General features: G+C 41.2%; 1 protein-coding gene across 14 annotated transcripts in view; it reads left to right on the plus strand.

The window, feature by feature from the left end:
- LOC117502231 (focal adhesion kinase 1-like) overlaps positions 1 to 22,792 on the plus strand; it is a 107,840-nt gene that overhangs the window by 59,519 nt on the left and 25,529 nt on the right. For 7 of the 14 annotated variants that reach the window (XM_034161272.1, XM_034161273.1, XM_034161266.1 and 4 more), the window contains 12 exons: positions 3,390 to 3,477; positions 3,769 to 3,848; positions 4,081 to 4,143; positions 7,243 to 7,297; positions 10,100 to 10,240; positions 10,472 to 10,549; positions 10,812 to 10,919; positions 12,572 to 12,689; positions 14,104 to 14,134; positions 14,892 to 14,956; positions 15,366 to 15,452; positions 19,830 to 19,847. In XM_034161272.1, coding sequence (XP_034017163.1) covers positions 3,390 to 3,477; positions 3,769 to 3,848; positions 4,081 to 4,143; positions 7,243 to 7,297; positions 10,100 to 10,240; positions 10,472 to 10,549; positions 10,812 to 10,919; positions 12,572 to 12,689; positions 14,104 to 14,134; positions 14,892 to 14,956; positions 15,366 to 15,452; positions 19,830 to 19,847 — 932 coding nt within the window. The remainder of the gene's footprint in view (positions 1 to 3,389; positions 3,478 to 3,768; positions 3,849 to 4,080; positions 4,144 to 7,242; positions 7,298 to 10,099; positions 10,241 to 10,471; positions 10,550 to 10,811; positions 10,920 to 12,571; positions 12,690 to 14,103; positions 14,135 to 14,891; positions 14,957 to 15,365; positions 15,453 to 19,829; positions 19,848 to 22,792) is intronic. The other 7 variants (XM_034161267.1, XM_034161270.1, XM_034161268.1 and 4 more) reach the window with 2 other exon arrangements.

The raw sequence follows: 22,792 nt of genomic DNA on the forward strand, positions 1-22,792 counted from the left end.
GGCGTATTTGATTCTGTTTTTGGGGGCGGACCTGTATTTTGTCCGGGAGGTTTAGGTGGCAATGGTACATTTGATCAGAGCAATGACTATTTCACTCCAGTCACATTTGCATTAGGGTACAGTCCTGTTGATGCTATTTTCATCCTCAAAGCTTTGATTTGCCGTCCTGCCCCATTTATGGGAGGGGGGGGGGGGGGTCTTGCCATAATGGAAAAGACCCCTCCTATCAGCATAAAAACGTTTAACACTATGTTGCTGTGTGAGGTTTTTCTCCTCTGACAAAGAGTTTTTGAGGATGAAAATAGGTGCAACTCTGCAGCACTGTTGTTGACTTGAAAGATGATACATTCTGAACACTGTGTTGTAAAAAAAAACAAACATTCTGAACACTGTGTTGTAAAAAAAAAACAAACACGCAATTGAGTTATGACTCATTACCATAAACAGTCTTTGGAAATTAGTGCATCACAATAAACCACCAAGAACTCCAGAAGGTGGGTAATAGTGTGCCATGAAGGGCCAAGATGGTGCAGATTTTCCTTGCACCCAGCCACCTCTGCAGTTGGTTTTATGGATTAGCTCCTCCATTCCGCTTAAAAGTCCTGGGGCCTCATGTACAAAGGCTGTGTACGCACAAAATGTGGCATACGTCCGTCATTCCACGATGACTGGGTTCTACAAACGTACGCACACTTTGATACATCTGGATATTTTTGTGCATACAACCCCTGGCAAAAATTATGGAATCACCGGCCTCGGAGGATGTTCATTCAGTTGTTTAATTTTGTAGAAAAAAAGCAGATCACAGACATGACACAAAACTAAAGTCATTTCAAATGGCAACTTTCTGGCTTTAAGAAACACTATAAGAAATCAGGAAAAAAAATTGTGGCAGTCAGTAACGGTTACTTTTTTAGACCAAGCAGAGGGAAAAAAATATGGAATCACTCAATTCTGAGGAAAAAATTATGGAATCATGAAAAACAAAAGAACTCTCCAACACATCACTAGTATTTTGTTGCACCACCTCTGGCTTTTATAACAGCTTGCAGTCTCTGAGGCATGGACTTAATGAGTGACAAACAGTACTCTTCATCAATCTGGCTCCACCTTTCTCTGATTGCTGTTGCCAGATCAGCTTTGCAGGTTGGAGCCTTGTCATGGACCATTTTCTTCAACTTCCACCAAAGATTTTCAATTGGATTAAGATCCTGACTATTTGCAGGCCATGACATTGACCCTATGTGTCTTTTTGCAAGGAATGTTTTCACAGTTTCTGCTCTATGGCAAGATGCATTATCATCTTGAAAAATGATTTCATCATCCCCAAACATCCCTTCAATTGATGGGATAAGAAAAGTGTCCAAAATATCAACGTAAACTTGTGCATTTATTGATGATGTAATTACAGCCATCTCCCCAGTGCCTTTACCTGACATGCAGCCCCATATCATCAATGACTGTGGAAATTTACATGTTCTCTTCAGGCAGTCATCTTTATAAATCTCATTGGAACAGCACCAAACAAAAGTTCCAGCATCATCACCTTGCCCAATGCAGATTCGAGACTCATCACTGAATATGACTTTCATCCAGTCATCCACAGTCCACGATTGCTTTTCCTTAGCCCATTGTAACCTTGTTTTTTTCTGTTTAGGTGTTAATGATGGCTTTCGTTTAGCTTTTCTGTATGTAAATCCCATTTCCTTTAGCGGTTTCTTACAGTTCGGTCACAGACGTTGACTCCAGTTTCCTCCCATTCGTTCCTCATTTGTTTTGTTGTGCATTTTCGGTTTTTGAGACATATTGCTTTAAGTTTTCTGTCTTGACGCTTTGATGTCTTCCTTGGTCTACCAGTATGTTTGCCTTTAACAACCTTCCCATGTTGTTTGTATTTGGTCCAGAGTTTAGACACAGCTGACTGTGAACAACCAACATCTTTTGCAACACTGCGTGATGATTTACCCTCTTTTAAGAGTTTGATAATCCTCTCCTTTGTTTCAATTGACATCTCTCGTGTTGGAGCCATGATTCATGTCAGTCCACTTGGTGCAACAGCTCTCCAAGGTGTGATCACTCCTTTTTAGATGCAGACTAACGAGCAGATCTGATTTGATGCAGGTGTTAGTTTTGGGGATGAGAATTTACAGGGTGATTCCATAATTTATTCCTCAGAATTGAGTGAGTCCATATTTTTTTCCCTCTGCTTGGTCTAAAAAAGTAACCGTTACTGACTGCCACAATTTTTTTTCCTGATTTCTTATAGTGTTTCTTAAAGCCAGAAAGTTGCCATTTGAAATTACTTTAGTTTTGTGTCATGTCTGTGATCTGCTTTTTTCTACAAAATTAAACAATTGAATGAACATCCTCCGAGGTCGGTGATTCCATAATTATTGCCAGGGGTTGTACAACAGTTCCTGGGTTTTAGCGTATGCCATGTTTCAGTAGGAAATACATGCAAGTCTTTGTATCCACTCTTTGTATCTGCCATGCTGGTTGGTGTCCTGCCTCCCGTCCTGGACACCTGCATGGACTCCAGAATTTCCTGTTTATTTGTATTGTCAAGTGTCTGTAGCATGGCCTAAGCAGAGGGTCACCCCTTTGAGCTTGGTCTGCTTTAGGTTTCTTCCTCAAATCATCAGAGGTAGTTTTTCCTTACCACTGTCACCTGTGTGCTTGCTCTAGGAGTTGGTAAGGTTAGACCTTACTTGTGTGAAGCGCCTTGAGGCAGCGTTGATTTGAAATTGAATTGAATTAAATTGAAATTCAGTGTACATTAAGTAACAACTGCATTTGAATTTTTCTTTAAAAACAACATGATAATGTGAAATTGGCAGCACCCCCCCCCCCCCCCCCCAAAAAAAATCCCAACCGTTGGATTTACTGGCTTAAAATGATTATTTAGTTATTTATTTGTAAATTACAACAGCTTTATACCGTTAAATTTACACAGTGTTCTGTATAGGTTTTTACATATTTGTACTTTTTTTTTTTTTTTTTACAGAACTATTCTGGCAACTACAGCTGCCATTTTTTTACTGTACAGTGTACACACCTGCCTACGCTTTTGTCTCTTTTGCAGTACAAACATTATAATGGCTTTTAACGACTGTCACAGTGTTATTGGAAACTTTCAAGATGGTCTACAGTGCCAACTAGGTGGTATTTTCTTAACATCTGTGCCTTTTGTAAAGGATGTATGGAGGTATGTGGGCAGTGACAGACTGATGGTTACATTGTTTGAAATGAGAAATAAATAGAGTTAGGTATGTAAATGAAGGAAGAAGAAGGACTAAAACCAATATGATGGCCAGTCCTAAATCTGGAAAACTGGTTCAGCACTATGAGTCTACTCTAACTGTATTCTTTTCCTTGTCCTATTTCTACAGGTATGAGTTAAGGATTAGGTATCTTCCAAAGGGCTTTGTGCGGCAGTTTACAGAAGACAAACCTACACTCAACTACTTCTACCACCAGGTACAACACACACACACACACACACACACACACACACACACACACACACACACACACACACACACACACACACACACACACACACACACACACACACACACAAGACCCAGAAATAGACACACAAACATATTTAGTTTATAGCCCACAGCAACACTCAGACATATGGTGCTTCTAGAAGACTATGTGTGTTTGCATCTTGCTAATTGAGGTCAGGAGCGTTTGTGCTCTGTGTATTTGTGAGCTAAAATGTTCCTTTTCTTTGAAGAAATATATTTTTGTTCTGTTGTGCAGGTTAAGAATGACTACATGACAGAGACTGGAGATCAGGTTGAACATGATGTAGCTCTCAAATTGGGTTGTCTAGAAATAAGGTATGTTTCATCGATCATGTACCCTTTCCATTGTTTCTGTTGATGGTCCTTTGTCAACAGTTTTTTTAATTAGAACTTAAGCTTGCCACCCCCTTTCCAAGCTCAAAAGCTGACTGTTTTTTCAAAAGTGGAAATTAAAATGATACTGTAACCCTTTGAGAATGTTGTCTTAAGAAGTTGATTACTGTCTTTTGCAAATTTGGGGGGAAACTTCATCTGGTTTCAATTACAGGAGGTTCTTCAAAGAAATGAGAGGAAATGCTCTTGACAAGAAATCCAACTATGAACTACTAGAGTAAGTATTTCCTTCATGTGTCCTGCAGCACCGCACACAAAAATGTAACTTCACTTCAATCAATCAATCAATCAATCAATTTTTTTATATAGCGCCAAATCACAACAAACAGTTGCCCCAAGGCGCTTTATATTGTAAGGCAAGGCCATACAATAATTATGTAAAACCCCCAGTGGAGTCCTCCATGCCCTAATATCTGTCTGTGGTGCAAATTTGGTGAGAATCCGTGAAGTAATTTTGACGGAATCCCCCAAAGCCTATATTAAGTGAAGTCTTGATCCAGAATCTGGATCCGCATCCAGATTACCTCCAAAATTCATGTAATATGAAATGCTGTAATATCTGTCTGTGGTGCAAATTTGGTGAGCATCTGTGAAGTAGTTTTGATGTAATCCTTCAAAGCCTATATAAAGTGAAACTTGATCCAGAATCCGGGATCTGGATCTTTATCAACTCCAAAATTCAGCGGAATCTTCCATGCTGATATCTATCTGTGGTGAAAATCTTACCAAAGTCTGTGCAGACGTTTTGACATAATCTTGCTAACAGACAGCCAGACAAATAAAAGCCAGTGAGTGTATTGCATCCTTGGTGGACGAAACAAGTAAAACATTGTTTTATTGCGCATTAATTTATTTTAAAATGTTGATTTGTGTGTTGTTGCTCACTGAGTTTATCCACTGTGAGTTCACTCCAAGATGAATTTTGATGGTGAACGTGAACAAACTGTGGCCTTTACAGAGCTCATCTTGATGAATGATGACTGATTCTAATGAGCGATACTTTTCCAGTGAAGTGTTTCTTTCTGGACATCAGAATAAGGAGCACTCCAATTAACTAAGAATGTCCACTGTCTTCTACGTCTCTTGCCCACCAGTTTGTCTTTGTCGCTTAGTTTTCACTCTTACACTCCTCTTTTTTATCTATCTTTATGTTGTTGCGCTCATCTTCTGTTTGGTCTTTTTTTTCTCCTGTAATTTGTTTTATTTGGTCTCTATCAGCGTGTTTTATGAAGTTAGCCTTAATCAGATAGTCTGCAAGTCTGTAAATAATATTTTCATCCCTTAATTTACTATAAAAAGGACAGTGAAATTTCTGAATGTTTAGACAACCACTGTATATGTACTTGCATTTTTTCCTGATTTACAACTTCCTTGAGATCTCAAATGTTTTATATAGTAGAGTTTTTGAGTGTTGTTTGATTTTGCTAGATTGTAAAGCAAGAAAAAGGAAAATTAAGAAGACAAGGGATTAAATGCCTGAGCACACTACAGCAAAGCTGCACATCGTAATGGATGTCCTCTCCAGTTTAACATCATCTCATGCAGGACCAGAAAATGCAGTTGAAGCCAGGAGTGTAACCAGGTTTTAGTCTGCTAGCATATCTTACATGGCAGCATGCACTGGTGCCGCACATCAAAGCATCCACCACATGATGGAACCTCTTTGGGTCCTTGATTGACAGCAACCAGTCTATTCCCATTCTTGAAAGCAACCATCTGGTGCAGCTGGGTGAAATGTGGGAATCCCTTTGGCTTTTTTTCAGGTGCTAGGATTGTCAGCACTGGGGCAGCTGGGTGGTGAATGATGCGCAGGGAAGAGCATGTTATATGGTCACGATCTCATAGCTTATGTTCCCTCACAGAGCAGTTGGTATGCCCCATTCGAGCCTCCTTAACCATTTATTTGACATGACATCATTCCAGCTGTGTTGTCTGAAGAGAACTAGGACCAAAGCCATCCAGTCGTTGCCTTACGTCATTAGTTAACATGCACATCTTACAACCATACTGTAAGACAGAAAGCAGGACAAGGATTCTGAAGGCTTGGACCTTCATGTTCCTGCAAAGGAACACTGTCCAGGGGCTTCATGTATCCATAAGCTCTCAAACTCAAAGGCTGAAGACTCGGATAGAACATGAGTGACAATACCGATATACCTCTTCGAGTTTAACACTTTCACTGCACTTCTGAATGGCCAAGTCCAGAAAGTAATTGAAAAGCTAGATCTTATTCTTGATCAAGGACAATCCCAACTCCACCATTCAGACTCTCCAGTCACCTTTTTAATAACACAGCATCAACTGTGAAGTCAAGGTCAGTCAACCTTTCCTTGTCAAAAACACACCTATGCCAGTGGTCTCCAAAAACCTACCCAACACTCAGTCCAGTAGGAGCCAGACAAACACCAGAGTTCACTGGGAAAGACTCAGAGACTCTGCACAGCTCTCACAGTATCTGTGTATCAGAGGTGGGAGGAAGTCACCATCAAGTCACTCTCAAGTCATGAATAAGCAAATCCCGAATCAAATCTCAAGTTATAATGACCACAGATTGTTTGCAAGCTGACTTGAGACTTGACTTGGGACTTGCAGATTGATGACTTGAGAATGACTTGAGAGTGACTTTGTCAAACCTCTGCTGTGTATAGACCTGTGACTGGAGTAGTCTGGCTTTGCACCCAAGAACTCAACAATTTGATGTATTCTAGGAATAACTCTGTGAGTACTTACCCGTATCCTGAATGTCAGTGCAGTGGCAGTGGTTTTCCCAAAGCATTAGGTTGACTGTGCTCACTTCACTGGCATGTCCTTAGAATTTACAGGATCCCCACGTTACTGTGTGTGTACATGTATAAATATATAATTCAATGGTGACACTGATGTGCAGCGATGCTGAAGTGTACAGCAGCCTAAAATGGGAGAGAGTGATGTAAACCACTTTTCCTTTGCACTCTTCATCCCGTCCTCCACTTTGTCATTTCTTCAGAAGACGTTGAGTCAGTAGGTTGTTTCCAGTTTTAGCTTCACACATCTTTCTCTGTCACTGTGGTCTGTTTTTGTGCTCTCCCCCTGGCTCTCCATTTCTTGCTCATTCTTTGCATTGTGTTTCGTAGGGAAAGTTGAGTAGTCATGTTCTAACTGAAACTCTGTGCAGTTCTGCCTTGTTAATTTCTCAGAAGAGGATAACAGCACTGTTTTTTTCTTTGGAGATCAGATGAAGATAGCAGTGTTTGTTATTGAACATTCCAAAGTGTTATTATCGTAAGTATTCTCAACATCCTGCCCCTCCTGCACCCCCGTTCCCCTCTCTTTTCAGGAAAGATGTTGGATTGAGGCGTTTTTTCCCAAAAGAGCTTTTGGATTCAGTCAAGGTGAGAAAGAGTTTTGAACCCATATATGGAGCAAAAAGCTTTCTGATAATAACAAATACTTCAGAAAGTGGAGTTCTGATTGATTGCTGCGCTGGAGTTTATTTCCACTTTCTCCTCAGTCGGGCATCAGTGCCTGTTGACTGTCAGTCATGTACCAAAGTTTGGTTTTGTGTTAGAATGTAAACTCCACTTAGATTTTCAAGATTGAGATTTTTGATTGTACATTTGAATGTGACGACCGGGTTTGTGTGATGAATGAACGCTTGCGCCAATGATGAATATGCGGCACGTGTTTATAGTGAGGGCAGTGAGTGTGTGTGTGTGTACTTGTGTGTGAATGTGTTTGTGAATTAAAACCCGGTGACCTGTAAAGGTCTTGGTGTCAGCAGGCAGGCAGACAGATGCTCTGCAGAAAAACAGAAACTTTGTGTGTGCGTGACCCTGGGGCCATATTTAAACCCACTTTCTTTTTTCAACAATAGGGAGGGAGAGAGGAGTTGTCAATTTGTGTCTCCTTCTGGGATCTCGAGCTGTATGCAAGCTCATTCAAACTCCCTCTTTTTCAGCTGCACACTTTCCGGGTCACCCTCCTCCTCCTTAAAGGTGTAGTCCCCTTTTTTCTTTTTCTTTTTTTTTTTTTTTTTTACTGTTGAAGTCATAAAACGGATTTTCTTTGGCACCACTATAATTTTGTTTCTTAGTGTTCAAATAAAGTATTCGGGATCTTTCATCACCAGTATGGTCAAACTTTATCTTACCCAGAAGTCTTAGGATTCGAACCCAAAAATAAAATACAGCAACAAGATGCCATACCCCACTTTCTGTGGCGACACCACAAATAATGTAGGGGGCTTTTACGACCTTGGAATAGCAGACGTGGCCAGTGTCAGCATCGTGGAGCCGAAGAAACGTGGTAGACCTACAATTGCTGTTGAAAGTACAAATAAAAATAAATAAATAACTAAAATCCCAATGTGAAATTGAAGCAAAGTGAAAGTGAACGACACAGCATTAGCATAAGCAAGAAAAGATGCCACTGGAAAGAATTTTGAACAAAATATGCGCATATTTCACACAAAGGTTTTGCTTGATATCTGCTGGACAGGTAAATCACTCGCATAGGCTCACATAAGTGTGTTCGGTACAGTGACAATTTTTATTTGGTTTGCCAAAATGAGTCATTTTGCACACAGTCCAAGATAAGCCTGGCACCTTGCACATGTGCTGCACCTTTCATGTTATAGAAAATCAAAGGAGATTGTACTTTTGAATCGTAGAGGTTCGAGGTGAGGCACTTCTATTTCAGGAACATTTAGATGTTCATTTCGTAATAAGTGCACCAAGGAGGGACGGATGGAAGTTTTGTTACCATCCATCCATCCATCCATCCATTTTCTTCCGCTTTATCCGGAGTCGGGTCGCTGGGGCAGCAGCTCAAGCAAAGTTTTCTTACATTTAACTAATTTGTAATGTGACTGGGTTTGTCATTAAATGCAGTATTTTTATAGTAAATGTGCAGCTGAAACAGTTGAGGACGAGTAAATAAGTTTAACACTGCTGTTTCTGTGGTGCGCATGGATGTGTGCATGTTTTTGGGGGAGGGGTGAAAGCACAGCTGTCATTTTGGTTTTGGTCGTTTGCTTTGCTGAAGCAGAATGGTAGTCTTTTAATGGGATTATTCTCTCTCAATGGACTCCACTTTACACTCATGAGCACCCACACACACACACACACACACGCACACACACACATATAACCCCAGAGCAGATGGCTGTGGTAGTAAACGGTGACTGATGTTGGCTGCAGTGAATGCGTTCTAAAGAGCAAAGTCTATTCAGTCATATGGACGGGCTCAGACAGCAGGTCAAGTAAAATGGTCCTTTGGTGGTTTTGTTGACCAAAATCTCATTTCAGTACCGTTTTGGGATGAAGTACTGTTTCTCATGAGACACACGTAACACACATTTACGACAGAAGAAACAACTCATTATTTGTAAATGGATTTTCTTTGAATTTTTCCTAAACAGAGCCTATGGTTTTTCTTTTTTTAACCCTGTTTATATTGAGATATACCATACGGTACATAAGAAGGCTCTCTGCATAACTTGTGTTAACGGTTGGGTGCACTTGTATCTGGATGATCTTTCAAGAAAACTGGTCCACATTGCTACGTTGTCAGTGTGGTGATATAACAGGTCCGTCAGGTTGTCATATAGATGATCTGGCGCACAGGGCAACAGCCACTTGTGATACACTCTCTCAGGAAGGGTGGACCTTCTGGACAGCTGTGATGTTTTTAGATAGAGAGGATTAGAAATGGCATTTATTTTGTGTGTGTGTGTGTGTCTGTGTGTGTGTTTATATGCGTGCATGTCTATGATGTACTGACAAGTTTATAATATGTTTGTAGAGTGATTTTTGTTTTAAAGGTAAAACCATAATGCAAGTGGAAGTGTCATTCCTAAGGCTTGAAGATCTGTGGTTTCACTTCAATCATTCTTCTGTCCTAAGCGATGCTTAATGGAGTTGTAAGTAACTCCACCAGCGTGTCTTTGTTAAGATATTGATCACAACTCAGCACACCCCAGAAATGAGCTGTTGAAGTCAGTTTGATTGGAACAGAGATCATTAATCAATATCTTCCTCTGATCATGTTTCCATCGCTCTCCAGCTATACAAATCCACATCCATATCACTTTTCTTTTCAGCCTTAGAGTATTTATTCTCAGTCAAGGTGACAATTAAAACAAAGCTCGGTTTAATTCATTCTCTTCCTTCGTATTGGCACACTGTTCTCTCCAGGCTAAGACGCTTCGCAAGTTGATCCAGCAAACATTTAAGCAGGTGGCCAATCTTAACGACGAGCAGTGCATCCTGAAGTTCCTAGAGATCCTTGCACCAGTTTACCGATATGACAAGGAGTGCTTCAAATGTGCCCTCGGGGTACGTTTCCTTCATTCATAATTCTTTGCTGTGCTGTTATGTGACGCTCTTATCAGTTGTGTTGTGGTGACCCCTTCTGTTGGTACCAGGCCTTGCATGTTTTCTCTTGTGCTGATGTGTTTAAATCTGAATGAATGATTCTTTTTTCCTTCCCCTGCTCCTGCCCTCTTGCTCTATTTTTTTCTACCTCACTTTCACCCCCTCACTTCTTTTGCTACTTACATGTAACAGTCAAGCTGGGTGATTCAGGTGGAGTTAGCTATCGGACCCGAGGAAGGGATAAGTTACCTCACAGACAAGGGATCCACAGTAAGTTCCAGCTGAGAGCGCGTCACCGTACCACATGTCTAAGTTACACATCATGAAAGGTTTCATTCACTTCATTCCCCAGTTATGTAAACTAAAAGTGTTCCAGGCTACAAACACCAACATTGACATCAGGTGAATGTAAACTTTTGACACCTGAGGCATAAAAAGCTAAATATTCCACTCATTAATATTCATATGAATGAGCAAAAAAAGGATAATAATCATCATATTTAACAGTTCTTCCATTTTTTTCTGTGTCCAGCCCACCCATCTAGCAAACTTTAATCAAGTTCAGTCCATCCAGTACTCTGCTACAGAAGAGAAGGACAGGAAAGGGATGCTGCAGCTCAATGTAGCGGGTGCTGCTGAGGTATGAGAAGTATTATTATGGCTACTACTACTACTACTCCTCTTTGAGTATTTTCTGTCAGTGTGAAATCACTCATCTTCAACCATTTATCCAAGATTGGGTCACAGGGGCAACAGCTCCAGCAGGGGACCCCAGGCTTCCCTTTCCCAGGCCACATTAACCACCTCTGACTGGGGGATCCCGAGGCATTCCCAGGCCAGTGTGGAGATGTAATCTCTCCACCTTGTCCAGAGTCTTCCCCGGGGTCTCCTCCCAGATGGACGTGCCTGGAACACCTCCCTAGGGAGGTGCCCAGGGGCCATCCTTACCAGATGCCTGAACCACCTCAGCTGGCTGCTTTCAACGCGGCGGAGCAGCAGCTCTGCTCCGAGCTCTCCACGGATGACTGAGCTTCTCACCTTATCTCTAAGGGAGACACCAGCCACCCTTCTAAGGAAAGCCATTTTGGCCGCTTGTACCCGCAATCTAGTTCTTTTGGTCATAATTGTTTTAAAGGTATTTTGGAATGCTAGGTCTGGTCTGGGAGCATGTGTGTCATCACTGCATCTACCACACTCTGGAACAGAGCTAGCTAGGTCCTTGGCAGCAATCATCCAAGCAAAGAACCACTTCATCCTCACCTCCTGAAAGTAGCATCTGTCTGTTGCCACCAGGTGAAATGTGGGCGTCTCAGTTGTTGAGGTCCTCAACACTGAGGCACCTGCATGCTGGATCATATCTAGGGAAGTGTGCAATATGGCCAAAATGTTGGAACTGATGTTCCTTCACATTTCATCTGAGTCTTCCCAGGTAACGTTCCTTTGACACAAAGTGATTCCCATGGTGTCTAAGGGCCCTCCAAAGAGACCTGGTTAACATTCAAGTCTTACAACCATACAGTAAGCCAGGAAGTGCCCTGACCTGAAAGACTTGGACCTTTGTTCCCCTGCAGAGGTACCAGCTCTGTCCAGGGACCTCATGGCACCATAAGGTTTTCTCAGGCATCTGGAGATGTGGAAGTCTGAGGATCCAGAGCCACAAATTTCATTGCTGAGATAGGCAAAACTCTCAATAACTTCACCACTTTGAATTCAGGAAGTTATTGAAAGCCTGGATCTTTGAATTGATCCAAGCCAACTGCAACCCCAAATATTCTGCAAGCCTGCAAAGAGTAAGTTACAAATTCTGGCAGTTGATATACACTAAAAACTAATGTCAGGAAATACCACTGTAAGATCATAGTGATATTATTAGTGAAGATGACCACTGATACTTGCTGACATTCTAATCATGAATGATGTCCAATATAAAGAAGACTCACAAATTAAAGCTTTCATATAAATCGATTACACATAATAATGTGATTAGAGGAAGGATACTTCCTCACAACTGCATGACTGGAGTCTTGCTTATTTATTGTTTTTTTAATACTGCAAATACACTCCCAATATGAGAGAGGAGTTTCCTCTGATGTACGAGGTAACCAGACGCCTCCATCCTGTCTAGCGTGGATATGTGTCTTTTCACTTAATGGCACTTTGTAACATGCCTGCTATTGTGTTTGTGTGTGTGTGTGTGTGTGTGTGTGTGTGTGTGTGTGTGTGTGTGTGTGTGTGTGTGTGTGTGTGTGTGTGTGTGTGTGTGTGTGTGTGTGTGTGTGTGTGTGTGTGTAGCCTCTCACAGTTACAACAGCATCATTGACCATGGCAGAGAACTTGGCTGATTTGATTGACGGTTATTGTCGACTGGTATCCATGGAAACTCATTCATTCATCATTAGAGTTCAGAAAGGTACGAAGCTGATGTTGCTCCCTTTCTGTCCAGTTGATCCAATATAAATGAATAAACAGAATATAAATAAAGAAACAAAGAGGATTACATGATGTTGCAGCCTCAACAACATTACTGATTAATGCATTTTTTTGCCTCGGAAAAGCATCAGGAAATTGTACTTTTCCAAATGAGTTTTTTGTTTTAATTTTAAAATGGTAAATCTTAAATTGACTGCATTTGTGTTGGGCTTTTCCATCTGCGCGCAGACACTTTAAAATGAGAAAAAACTATTCCACTTTGACATTGCAACAGTCTATTTCTAGTGTAATTATTGTGTATATTGCAGAGCAGGTGCAGTGCCCTCCAAAAACATTGGACCACTTGGTATTTCACACATTTTAATTTGTTTGTGCCATTTCTTAAAAAGAAGACCTGAAAGTTCAGCTACAATTCGCCAGAAGGTACATCTGAGATGCAAGCCTAGAATTGATGTTTGGGTGAAAGAAAGTCCTCCTCTATACCACTTCATCATGAAGCTGTGTAACTGAGGATACAAAGCCAGAGAAGCCTATAACTTCTTCTGAGTTGTCTGGGTGTCTTGGTGGCTTTCCTCACTCTTCTCCTTCTTGTACAGTTACTCAGTTTTTGAAAACTGTCTACTCCACACAGATTTACCATAGAGTGTCATACTGTTTGTATTTCTTCATAACTGATGTAAATGAAGTTCAAGACATATTCAGTGACTGGGAAATGTTCATGTATCCATTCCCTGCCTTGTTTGAAAAAACTGGCAATAAAAGATTACTTACAGGTATTATACCAAAGCGTTCCACTACTTATGCAATCCATCATCTTGGCTTTTATATTTTGAATGAACTTATATCTAGTTGTAGAGATTTGCCTTCAGTTTGAGTTTAAGGAAGATAATTTTATAATTTTTTATTTTTTGTGGGGTTTTTTTGTATTTGAAATGGCATAAACAAAGTAAAATGTGTGAAACAGCAAGTGTTCCAATACTTTCGGAGGGCACAGCAGGTCAGTGGGGTAAAGGGTTGGGCTAACAATATGTGGAACTGGACTCAATTCCTGGTGACACTACCTGTCTGTTCTTGGACCACACACTTCTTCTGCAGTGTCTCAGTCCAATCAGCTGTAAATGGGTACCAGCCTTGTGTCAGACTGGTGTCCTGTCCAAGGGGAGTCGTAGATTCTCATCTGCTTAAAAGAAAAGAATCTGCGGATGAGCACCGGCACCAGTGGGCCTTGGGCCTGTATTGGACTTACTTCTTCTATCATGCATATTGTGTTTAGTTTAGATTTTGTTTGCTCAGTGATCAGCTGTTCCCCTTCTATTTTCAGCATGTACGGTTCTCTTGTCCTCTAATGACCTAATTTCCAATCATGATTCTGATTGTTTGTTTTTGTCCTCTAGAGGGAGAGAGAGCACTGCCGTCCATCCCAAAGTAAGCGGTTGAATTCAACGTTTCATAATCCAACATGATTTCATAGTATTTACTTTGTTTTAATTAGCAGATGTCACTTGAAAACAGTACAATTAATCACTCTGCAGGAATGGGCCCCAGAACAACTTCGCAGTAATGCAGTTGTCAAAAATTACGCCTCCTCCACCACCCCCAAAATTATATTTATATTTAATATTTTTTTCAACAAACTAAAACAAGAAAGAAAGATCATTTTAAGCATTTTCTGTTTCAGCCTGAAAAAAACCTCTGGAAATCTTTGGCACTTCCTGATTTTGGGACTGTAGCGTCTATTGTGTTTGTTTGTCTCTGCACATTACATTACGTTCACATTTCACTCTGTTGGTCAGCTGTTCAAATGTAAACACTTTTTGCTTACTTTGGGTCATTTCAACTGAAATCTCTCCCTCTTTCACTCTCTCTTTCCCACTTTCAGTCTCTGGTCAAATAAGGAGATAAGTTTGAGCCAACTATTTTTCCACTTTGGCTTTTTAAACACGAGTTGTCTCCTCCTTTTTCTCCTTACTCTGACTCTTTTTTCTTTCTTTCTGCTAGTTGTGGTCTGTGATGTAAAGATAGTAGTAGAGCAGAGCTAAAAAACAGACGAAGGCAAAGAGAGAGAGGGAGAGAGAGAATTGGAACAGTAAGCCTCAGTTTAAATATCTGAGGATACAACGATAGCATGCGAGAGTTTAGTCTTTAAATGTGACTGCTGTATTTTCCTTTTGTCCTTCACCAGATTGTCCAATAATGAGAAAAAGTTAGAAGCAGTCAGGAGTGGAGTAAGAACCATCTCTGTCTCAGGTAAGACTTCACACCCACATTCACAAATAAGTCTATTTGAGTTGTTAGTGTTGGTCCTGATGGCTTCCATGGCTAAAGCTCCTGTTTTCTTTCACTATCCTCCAGCATGTTTCTCTTTTCATAGTCAAGTCTCAATTCTTTATCAAGTCCAAAATCTCAAAGAAATCCTCACACACACACCCTCATATTGTTTTGCCCACTTTTGGGATTGCCAAATCTCATTCTTTCTCATCCTGTTCTCTTCTGTGTTCCAGCCTCGATAATGTTCTGTTATGTTGTCTCATTTCATTCCTCTTGCCTTCATCTATATTCTCTTGTGCTTTCTCACATCACCTCTCCATACTCATTCTGTTGGTTGTTTGTTTTTTTCTCACACTCTTTGCTTCCTTTTCTGCCTGACGGGCTGAAGACCTCGTGACATCAACACCTCCCAAGCCAACCAAGGCGCGACGTTTCCTCCTCCCTTTTGTCTTCTGTTCCGATTCGCCACCAAATGGTATTGGGTTTTAAATGATAGTTGCAGTTGTGGTCAGAGGTTTACATATAGTCATGAAAATTAATGTCACCAGTATTGAGCTTTCAGTAATTTCTTAGAACTTTTCATTATCTGGAGTAGAATGTATATTGTACATCTTCAATAGAAAAACTAGAGTGTGGTGCACAAGTTTAACTTTGTTTTGGGTTTTCTGAAATCAAACAACGGGGCATCTTTGGTTCAATTAACAGATAGATGGCAACTTTCGACAGGTGGGGATGGACCAATTGTTTGCCTTTCAGGAGTCTTTGTAATTTTGTCAGTTTTATAGTGCAGTGGATGTGGTGACACTTGACAGCACATGCTTCCAGACCTGACCTGGATTCAGCACAGAGTCAAAACTATATTTACAGCACACCTAATGCTGGTGGTTGTCATCAATAACCTTCTGGCTGAATTCATTTTGGACATGTGGCCACTTTTCTTGGCAGATTTATTAGTGATCAAATAACTTGTTGGTTTCTTGGCACAGACCCAACATTTAATCACAATCCAGATAGTTTTAATTGGGGTTGAGGTCAGGACTTTGGGAAGACCATTCCAAAGGCTTAATGGTAGTTTGCTTTATCCATTCTCCAACTAGCTTTGATGTGTGTTTGGGGTCATCATCCTGTTGGAACACCCAGTTGTGTCCAAGTTTCAACCATCTGTGGTTTGAGATTTTGTTGAAGAATTCTGAGGTCATCTTCTTTATTCTTTATTCCATCTACTTCCATCTACACACCAATTCCACTTGCAGATAAATAGCCTAAGACCATGCTGAACAACTGGTACAGTGTTCCTCAACTTTACTCCTCCAAACATAACACTGGTCATTGTGACCAAACAACTCAATCTTTGTCTCATCTCACCGCAGTATGTTCCCCAAGAAGGGTTTTTCTTTGTTCAAGTAGTCAGTTGCAAGCTTTAGTCGAGCTTGAAGGTGTTGATTTTGGAGCCTCTCTGTCCATGACAATGTAAAACTTAATTGACTGTAGGCATTGACATTGGTGTTCCAGAAGCTTCCTTTCATGGCAGGTTGTTGCCTTGGTAGTTCCAGGGTTGTTCCTAACCAGCCAAAGTGATTTCCTCTCAGCTGAGGTCAAAAATGTGGGTCTTCTTGCAGACCTTTGCAAAGTGGCTACACCTCAGTAAATTGTACTTATATACATCTATTTTAACTAATGAGCCATTTGTGACGTCTAAATCAATGATCATCTTTCTCAGCTCTGCACTGAGGTTCTTTGGACATTCACATTCTAGTGTGTGCTGTTTGATCACAAACACTGAACTACTGTAATACTTTAAGTGGGTGTATGAATATTTTTGCCATGTTTGTGTAATTTTGACCCTGTGATGATTTCAGAAAATCCAACGGAAAGTCAAATGTTCACCAAATTCTTATTGCCATGACATTCATGTGGAAGATTAGTGCACGTGAACTTCTGAGCACAACTGTGGTAGAGGAGCTTATCACCAAAATCATTATGTGGCAGAATTAAAGGCCTGATTAGATGCATGTAGCTGTTGGTGCATTAAGAATACACAGATATGGTATCCCCCCCCCCAAAAAAAACCCAACGTGACTTATTGATAAATGTGCCATATAACACAACCTGACATCTATGTGCTGTTTTAAAGGGGTCATATTGTGCAGAATCAGTTTTTCATAAATGTGTGACACAGTTAAATATGTTTGAGGTTTAATCACCTGTGATGTATGTCACACACATTGGCCTGCATGCTATGTCGAGACAGTTTGTGAATGGGAGTCAAACTATGGTTTCTGCTCTCCCTTTGCAATTTTAATGCCCATTTTACCAACACATTGTGTCCTCTGTTAGCGTGCTGCAAAAATGTATCATATGACCACTTTAAAAATGGTTTGAGCTTCTTTGATGTACCTTTGCTCCAGTGTTGCATTCAAAAAGTTAGCTTATTCTAAATTTTAGCACCTTTTGTGTTTTATATTCGCAGTGCTGAGCTAAATGTTAAAATAATGTTTTCCTTCTGCCACATTTTATAAAGATTCTGTTTTGTACTAAACTGTCTTCACCTTCATTGCTTGATTGCTTTGAATAATTCACTTTCACAAATCATCGCAATAGCTGATTGTGTTGCTGCGTACAATTAATCCAGTGCATGGACACTGAGGCTTTTCTTTGTTGCAGATGCATCATCAGTAATATGTACCTTATCTATATTTTACCACCCACTTCTCAGCATTTAGAAGTGAATGCCAACATTGTCTGCTAAAAAAATATTTTCCACATTTTGAATCTCTCATTGTAAAAACGCTCAAAGGTGTGATTTCAGCGTACCACAGCAAAAAAAGGTTCTGTGAGGTTTCAGCACATTCTTTGGTGTTTAATTCACAGTTTGGCAGTTTTTGTCTTTCAGTGTTTTATGTCAGTTAATATATATTGTCAGAGTTTTGTTTGTCATTGTAGTCTCGCATGAGCTGCATTCCCAACTGGACCTTAACTGTTATAGTGTCTTTGAGTAATTGATTACCACCACCTCAAGGGTGGTGTTGTTTGGCTGAAGAAGCTGCTTCTAAAATTGTTTGTGTATGAGAAGAAGAAGAAGATGATGAAGAAGAAGTAGTAGTAGTAGTAGTAGTAAGTCTTAGAGAGGACTTGAGGTCTCCAAGAATCTGGAGATAAACACCAACAGACTGTTGGTGTTTATCTCCAGATTCTGAAGTGGATTAGTTTAGTTTAGATTAGTTTACAACTGCCCCTAGATTGGATGTTAATCTGACACAGGTTACTTCCACAGCCAAGGCCAGTGTTGCTGACCGAACGGTCCCACATAACAATTGGTCCTCCCTGCTTGCACTGTGCATGCATCATTTGGGACCACAGCAGCACGTCTGAGTGTGACTCGCTACACCCAAAGCGATCAAAGGGAATAATGTAATTATTAACCATCAAATGACAAAGTAAAACCTTTTAAATCATTCTAAAGTCAGTTATAAGCAGAAACGAGGCGATAATCGGAGAATCGCTGCTGGCGCTCCGAAATAACAGACGTGCTGCTGCGGCGCTCTGATCAATCCCCCATCTTTTATTATGAAATGATGGTGAATTTATGTGGAAATGATTGTTGTACAAACGCTTCAGATATCTGTCGCTGAGATAGATGATGACTGGAGTGCAGTTTGAAGCAGAAACGAGGTGATAATCGGTGAATCGCGGCTGACGGACAGAAATGACGTTGCTGTCCGAAATGACGCATGTGCAGTGAATGCAGGATGGCCCGTTCGGTCGGTGACACCACTACCCACTTACAGCTGGGTAGAGCGGATAGCACGAGTGGGATTTGAACATATTGGCAGGTTAGCTCTTTATCCACTCAGCTTGTGTATTAGGATGAACGATGTTCAGTCACACAAAAATTATTGGATGTCTTGATTGTACCAAAAGTCAAGATGCTCACACTACTGTAAACATGTCGCGATTTGTTCTCACCTTGGTAGCTTTTACCATTAGCTAGCGGCTCCCCTCAAGCCCTTTCACATGGTGAGTCCAAATGTGACAGTAGACATGACATCGTGTTTTTCAGGTCTGCAATAAGTGTGCATTCCTGTGAGAGCAGGTGGCTCAGCTGGCTGAGGAGTTGGGCTGCTGACATGTGCACAATTCCCAGTTATGCTCCCTGTCTGTATCCTCGGATAAGACATTTCATCTGCATTGTCTCAGTCCACCCAGCTGTAAATGGTAACCAGTCTGGAATGGGAATGTGACCTGGGATGTACTGGCGTCGTACACTCCCTCCTGCTTCAAGCCACAGAACACCAGCACCATTGGGCCTCAGGATCTGTATCAGATTTACTGTGAGCAAGTTGCAGCTGCAGTATTTCTCTGAAGAGTCGGCTACACATATTGAATAAAACAAAATAATTTTGGAGCTTTGTGAGAAATCTTGCCCGGTGAGGACGTGGATCACTGTTTCAAACACAGTGCTGCCCCTGAATCCACAGCTGTGGCCTGTATCGACGAACCAACATTTACTCGCCCACTCACAAGCCTCAGCAGCTTGACTCTTTCACAAACAACAGGCTTTAATCTAACCGCACTTGAACCCTCGTGCTGACTTGTGTTGCATATTGTTGCTGTGTTCGTTCTCTCTGCTGAGCATTAACGTTAACACTGCCTTTTCACTGGAAATAATTTGGACATGAACTAACAGCCTGCTGAATGTTGGGCTCTGCAGTGGTAACGTTTCCTCTGGTGTGTTTGCTCTTTGTATGCTCTAACCTCAACACTCTCTCTCTTTTCTCCTCCTTTCTGCCTCTTGCTTTTCTTTCTCCTGCTCTGCTGTCCTGTTTCCTGTGTGTTCTCCTGGACCCTGCAGAAGATCTTAGTGGGGATGGTAAAGTTATGCTGTTGTTTATCAATCTCTCTGGTGTCACACACTTTTGGCAAAAGATGATCGCTTGTGTGTGCGTGTGTGTGTGTGTGTGTGTATGTGTGGGCTGATGTTTGTGCATGCACAGCCTGAGTGCGTCCACTCTATCAGGACCAAAATTACATGGAATTATTTAGAAAACAGCTATTATTTGGTCAACCTCATATGTTTTAGTGTTTGAATTGGAAACGTGAAATCGTAATTCATCAGTAGCTTCAATCAGAGCAACTTCTTATTGTGTGCGGCAATAAACTGCAGCTTAATTTTAATTCTTAATCCCAACAAAGCACAAAAACTGCATTCATTAATTTAAGCGGTATTTCTGTTTAACTGTTCTTCTCCAGCTCTCCCTCGCTGACTCACTCGCTCTCGCTCTCTCTCTCACACACACACACACAAGCACACACACGCAGAGGCATACACATGAAGAATGATGCACACGTGCATTGTCATCATATGTGCACACACACACAACCACAAGTCGCAAGCCGAGACACAGAGTAGTGAGTAAGGAGAGATTTGCTGGACTCGGGAGTGGGTGCATTCCTGGCTATAACGGGCTAATTCAATCACACGCACACACAAGGTTTTGTTCTGCAGAAAACACATGAAGATACAGCACAAGAAACACAATGTGGACATCGCAGGAAACACAAATCAGTTTTTTCCTCAGTGTACGGTTACTTTGTTAACATGTTTTTCATCAGTGAGCATTGACAATTTAGTAGCTGAAAAAGCCTTTTTTATTTTAACTTATGTATAAACAATGCTTTTGGAAGTGCACTGAAGTCAGGTCATTGTCAAACACATATGCATATGTAGGTAGTTTAACATTTTGCCTCAATGAAGTTGACTTGCAGTGCTGAACTATGCATTTTTCAGCTTCCTCAAAAGTTGCACTATGCGCAGTTTCTCCCATCGCAGCCATGGAAGCCTATAACTCCTTCACGTTTGTCTGAGTGCCTGGTTGGCTTCCATCACTAGACTTGTTCTTGCTCAATCACTTTGCTTTTGGGGAGCCGCCCACCTGCTCCAGAGATTTATGGTGCGATCCCCTCCCCAGGAACTCCCACTGCAGTCGGATTTTCAACATGTTAACTTGTTGTAACCCCCCACATACAACAATCCACATGAGCACTTCTGTCTATAAATCCCACAGACAGTACTGTCCGACTATTGTCTGTGGACATGTTGGTACAGTATTTTAAAGCATACCACCTGATGTGACATTCATAAGCTGGTGCCACTAATATTGGCTAACCCGTGCTAACCCCATGTTGCTAACATGGACTAGGTACACAGTGGTACAAACTGACCAATCAGTTAAAACGCTAAATTCTAAATTCTGTGTCATTTGTCATTTGTCCTCTTCCATGAGGTCTCTTTGGTGGGCTGCATATTTATGTAGGACACTATAGTCCAAAATCAAATTTTCCGACTTGCTGTGTTGTGTAGAACTGGGAACGCATTTACCTCGGATGCGACATCATTCCCAGTCGTGATTTACGACTTCCGAGGTAAATGGAAAGCAGCATTGCCATACAGTATCATACTAATTCTGACTTGTCTTAAGAAAACTGGCAGTAAAAGTAATGATTTATATTAATGACAATCCTTATATTTTGCTTGTCCAGTTACTTGTTCTGTATGAAAATGGAGGACTCACAGAGAACCAGCCAGTAATGATTAGCTCAGGCTGCCAGCTTGTTAACGATAAAGAATGGAATTAGACAATGTCATCAAAGCCAAATGTCTTCACCACAAATGTTTGGGAAGGGGACCAGTCACTGAATGCTTCTGAATCATAACAACACCACAGCCATTGTTTGAGTGATCACAGAGGCCAGTGAAAGTTCAAAGTATTTAATTTTCCATGCACAAAAACACAGTTGAGAGCACGGTGGCCTCACAGCAAGAAGGTCATTGGTTCGATTCCCACCTGTGACCTTTCTGTGTGGAGTTTGCATGTTCTCCCCATGTTTGCATGGGTTCTCTCTGGGTGCTCCCTCCCACATCCAAACACATGCAGGTTAGGTGGATTGGAAACGTTAAATTGTCTGTAGGTGTGCGTGCGGGTGTGAATGTGTTTGTTTGTCTATATGCGGTCCTGCGATAGACTGGCGTTATGTCCGTGGTGTGCCCCGCCTTATGCCCTATGACTGTTGGGCTAGACTCCACCCCCACCCCCCCGGGACCCTAAGCGGTTGACTATGAGTGACTGAGTAAAAAATACCGTTATCACAATCACTTACCTAATATCACTATTTACAGAGAAGGCTACTGTGGTCCATTTGCATTAATTGATTTGCACCTAAAAATGCCAAGAAGATGATTCCTTATCCAAGATGGCAGATGTAAATATTGTAGAAACAACTGTGATGTTTGCTCTCGTCTTCTTTCATCTCTGTGGAAAGAACCGAATATAATGATGCTTGTAATTTTCAAAAGGTTAATGCGATTTTCGAGTCCACTGTGGTGATGTACAGAGGCAAAAGCTCAAAAACTCTGGCATTGTCCAAATAATTATGGACCTGACTGTAAATATAACACAAAACGTTTCACTCACTTTAATACTGGCAGTCACCACTCAGGATTTATTTATTTATTTTTTTAGATTTCTGATGAGTTTGGGGACACATTCTTATGAAGGCTGATAACGTTTGGGGCAGCAGGTGTTTACTCTTGTTTCCAGCACGCAGATGGAGTTTTAAACACTGCCATCTGGTTTTGAGAGACTCCTCGTCCATCTTCTCCTCTCTTTCCTCCTCAGTCGTTCTTCCTCTCTGCCCATCTGTCTGCTCCTGCACAGATGTGCTCGTAAACACTCCCACCTGGATGCACGATATTGAAACGCTCTTTTTTTTCTTCCTGTTTGACTGCCTCTTCTTTTTGGCATATTTTAAGCGCTG

This window comes from Thalassophryne amazonica, chromosome 20, assembly GCF_902500255.1.
Source record: "Thalassophryne amazonica chromosome 20, fThaAma1.1, whole genome shotgun sequence".
NCBI lineage: Eukaryota > Metazoa > Chordata > Actinopteri > Batrachoidiformes > Batrachoididae > Thalassophryne > Thalassophryne amazonica.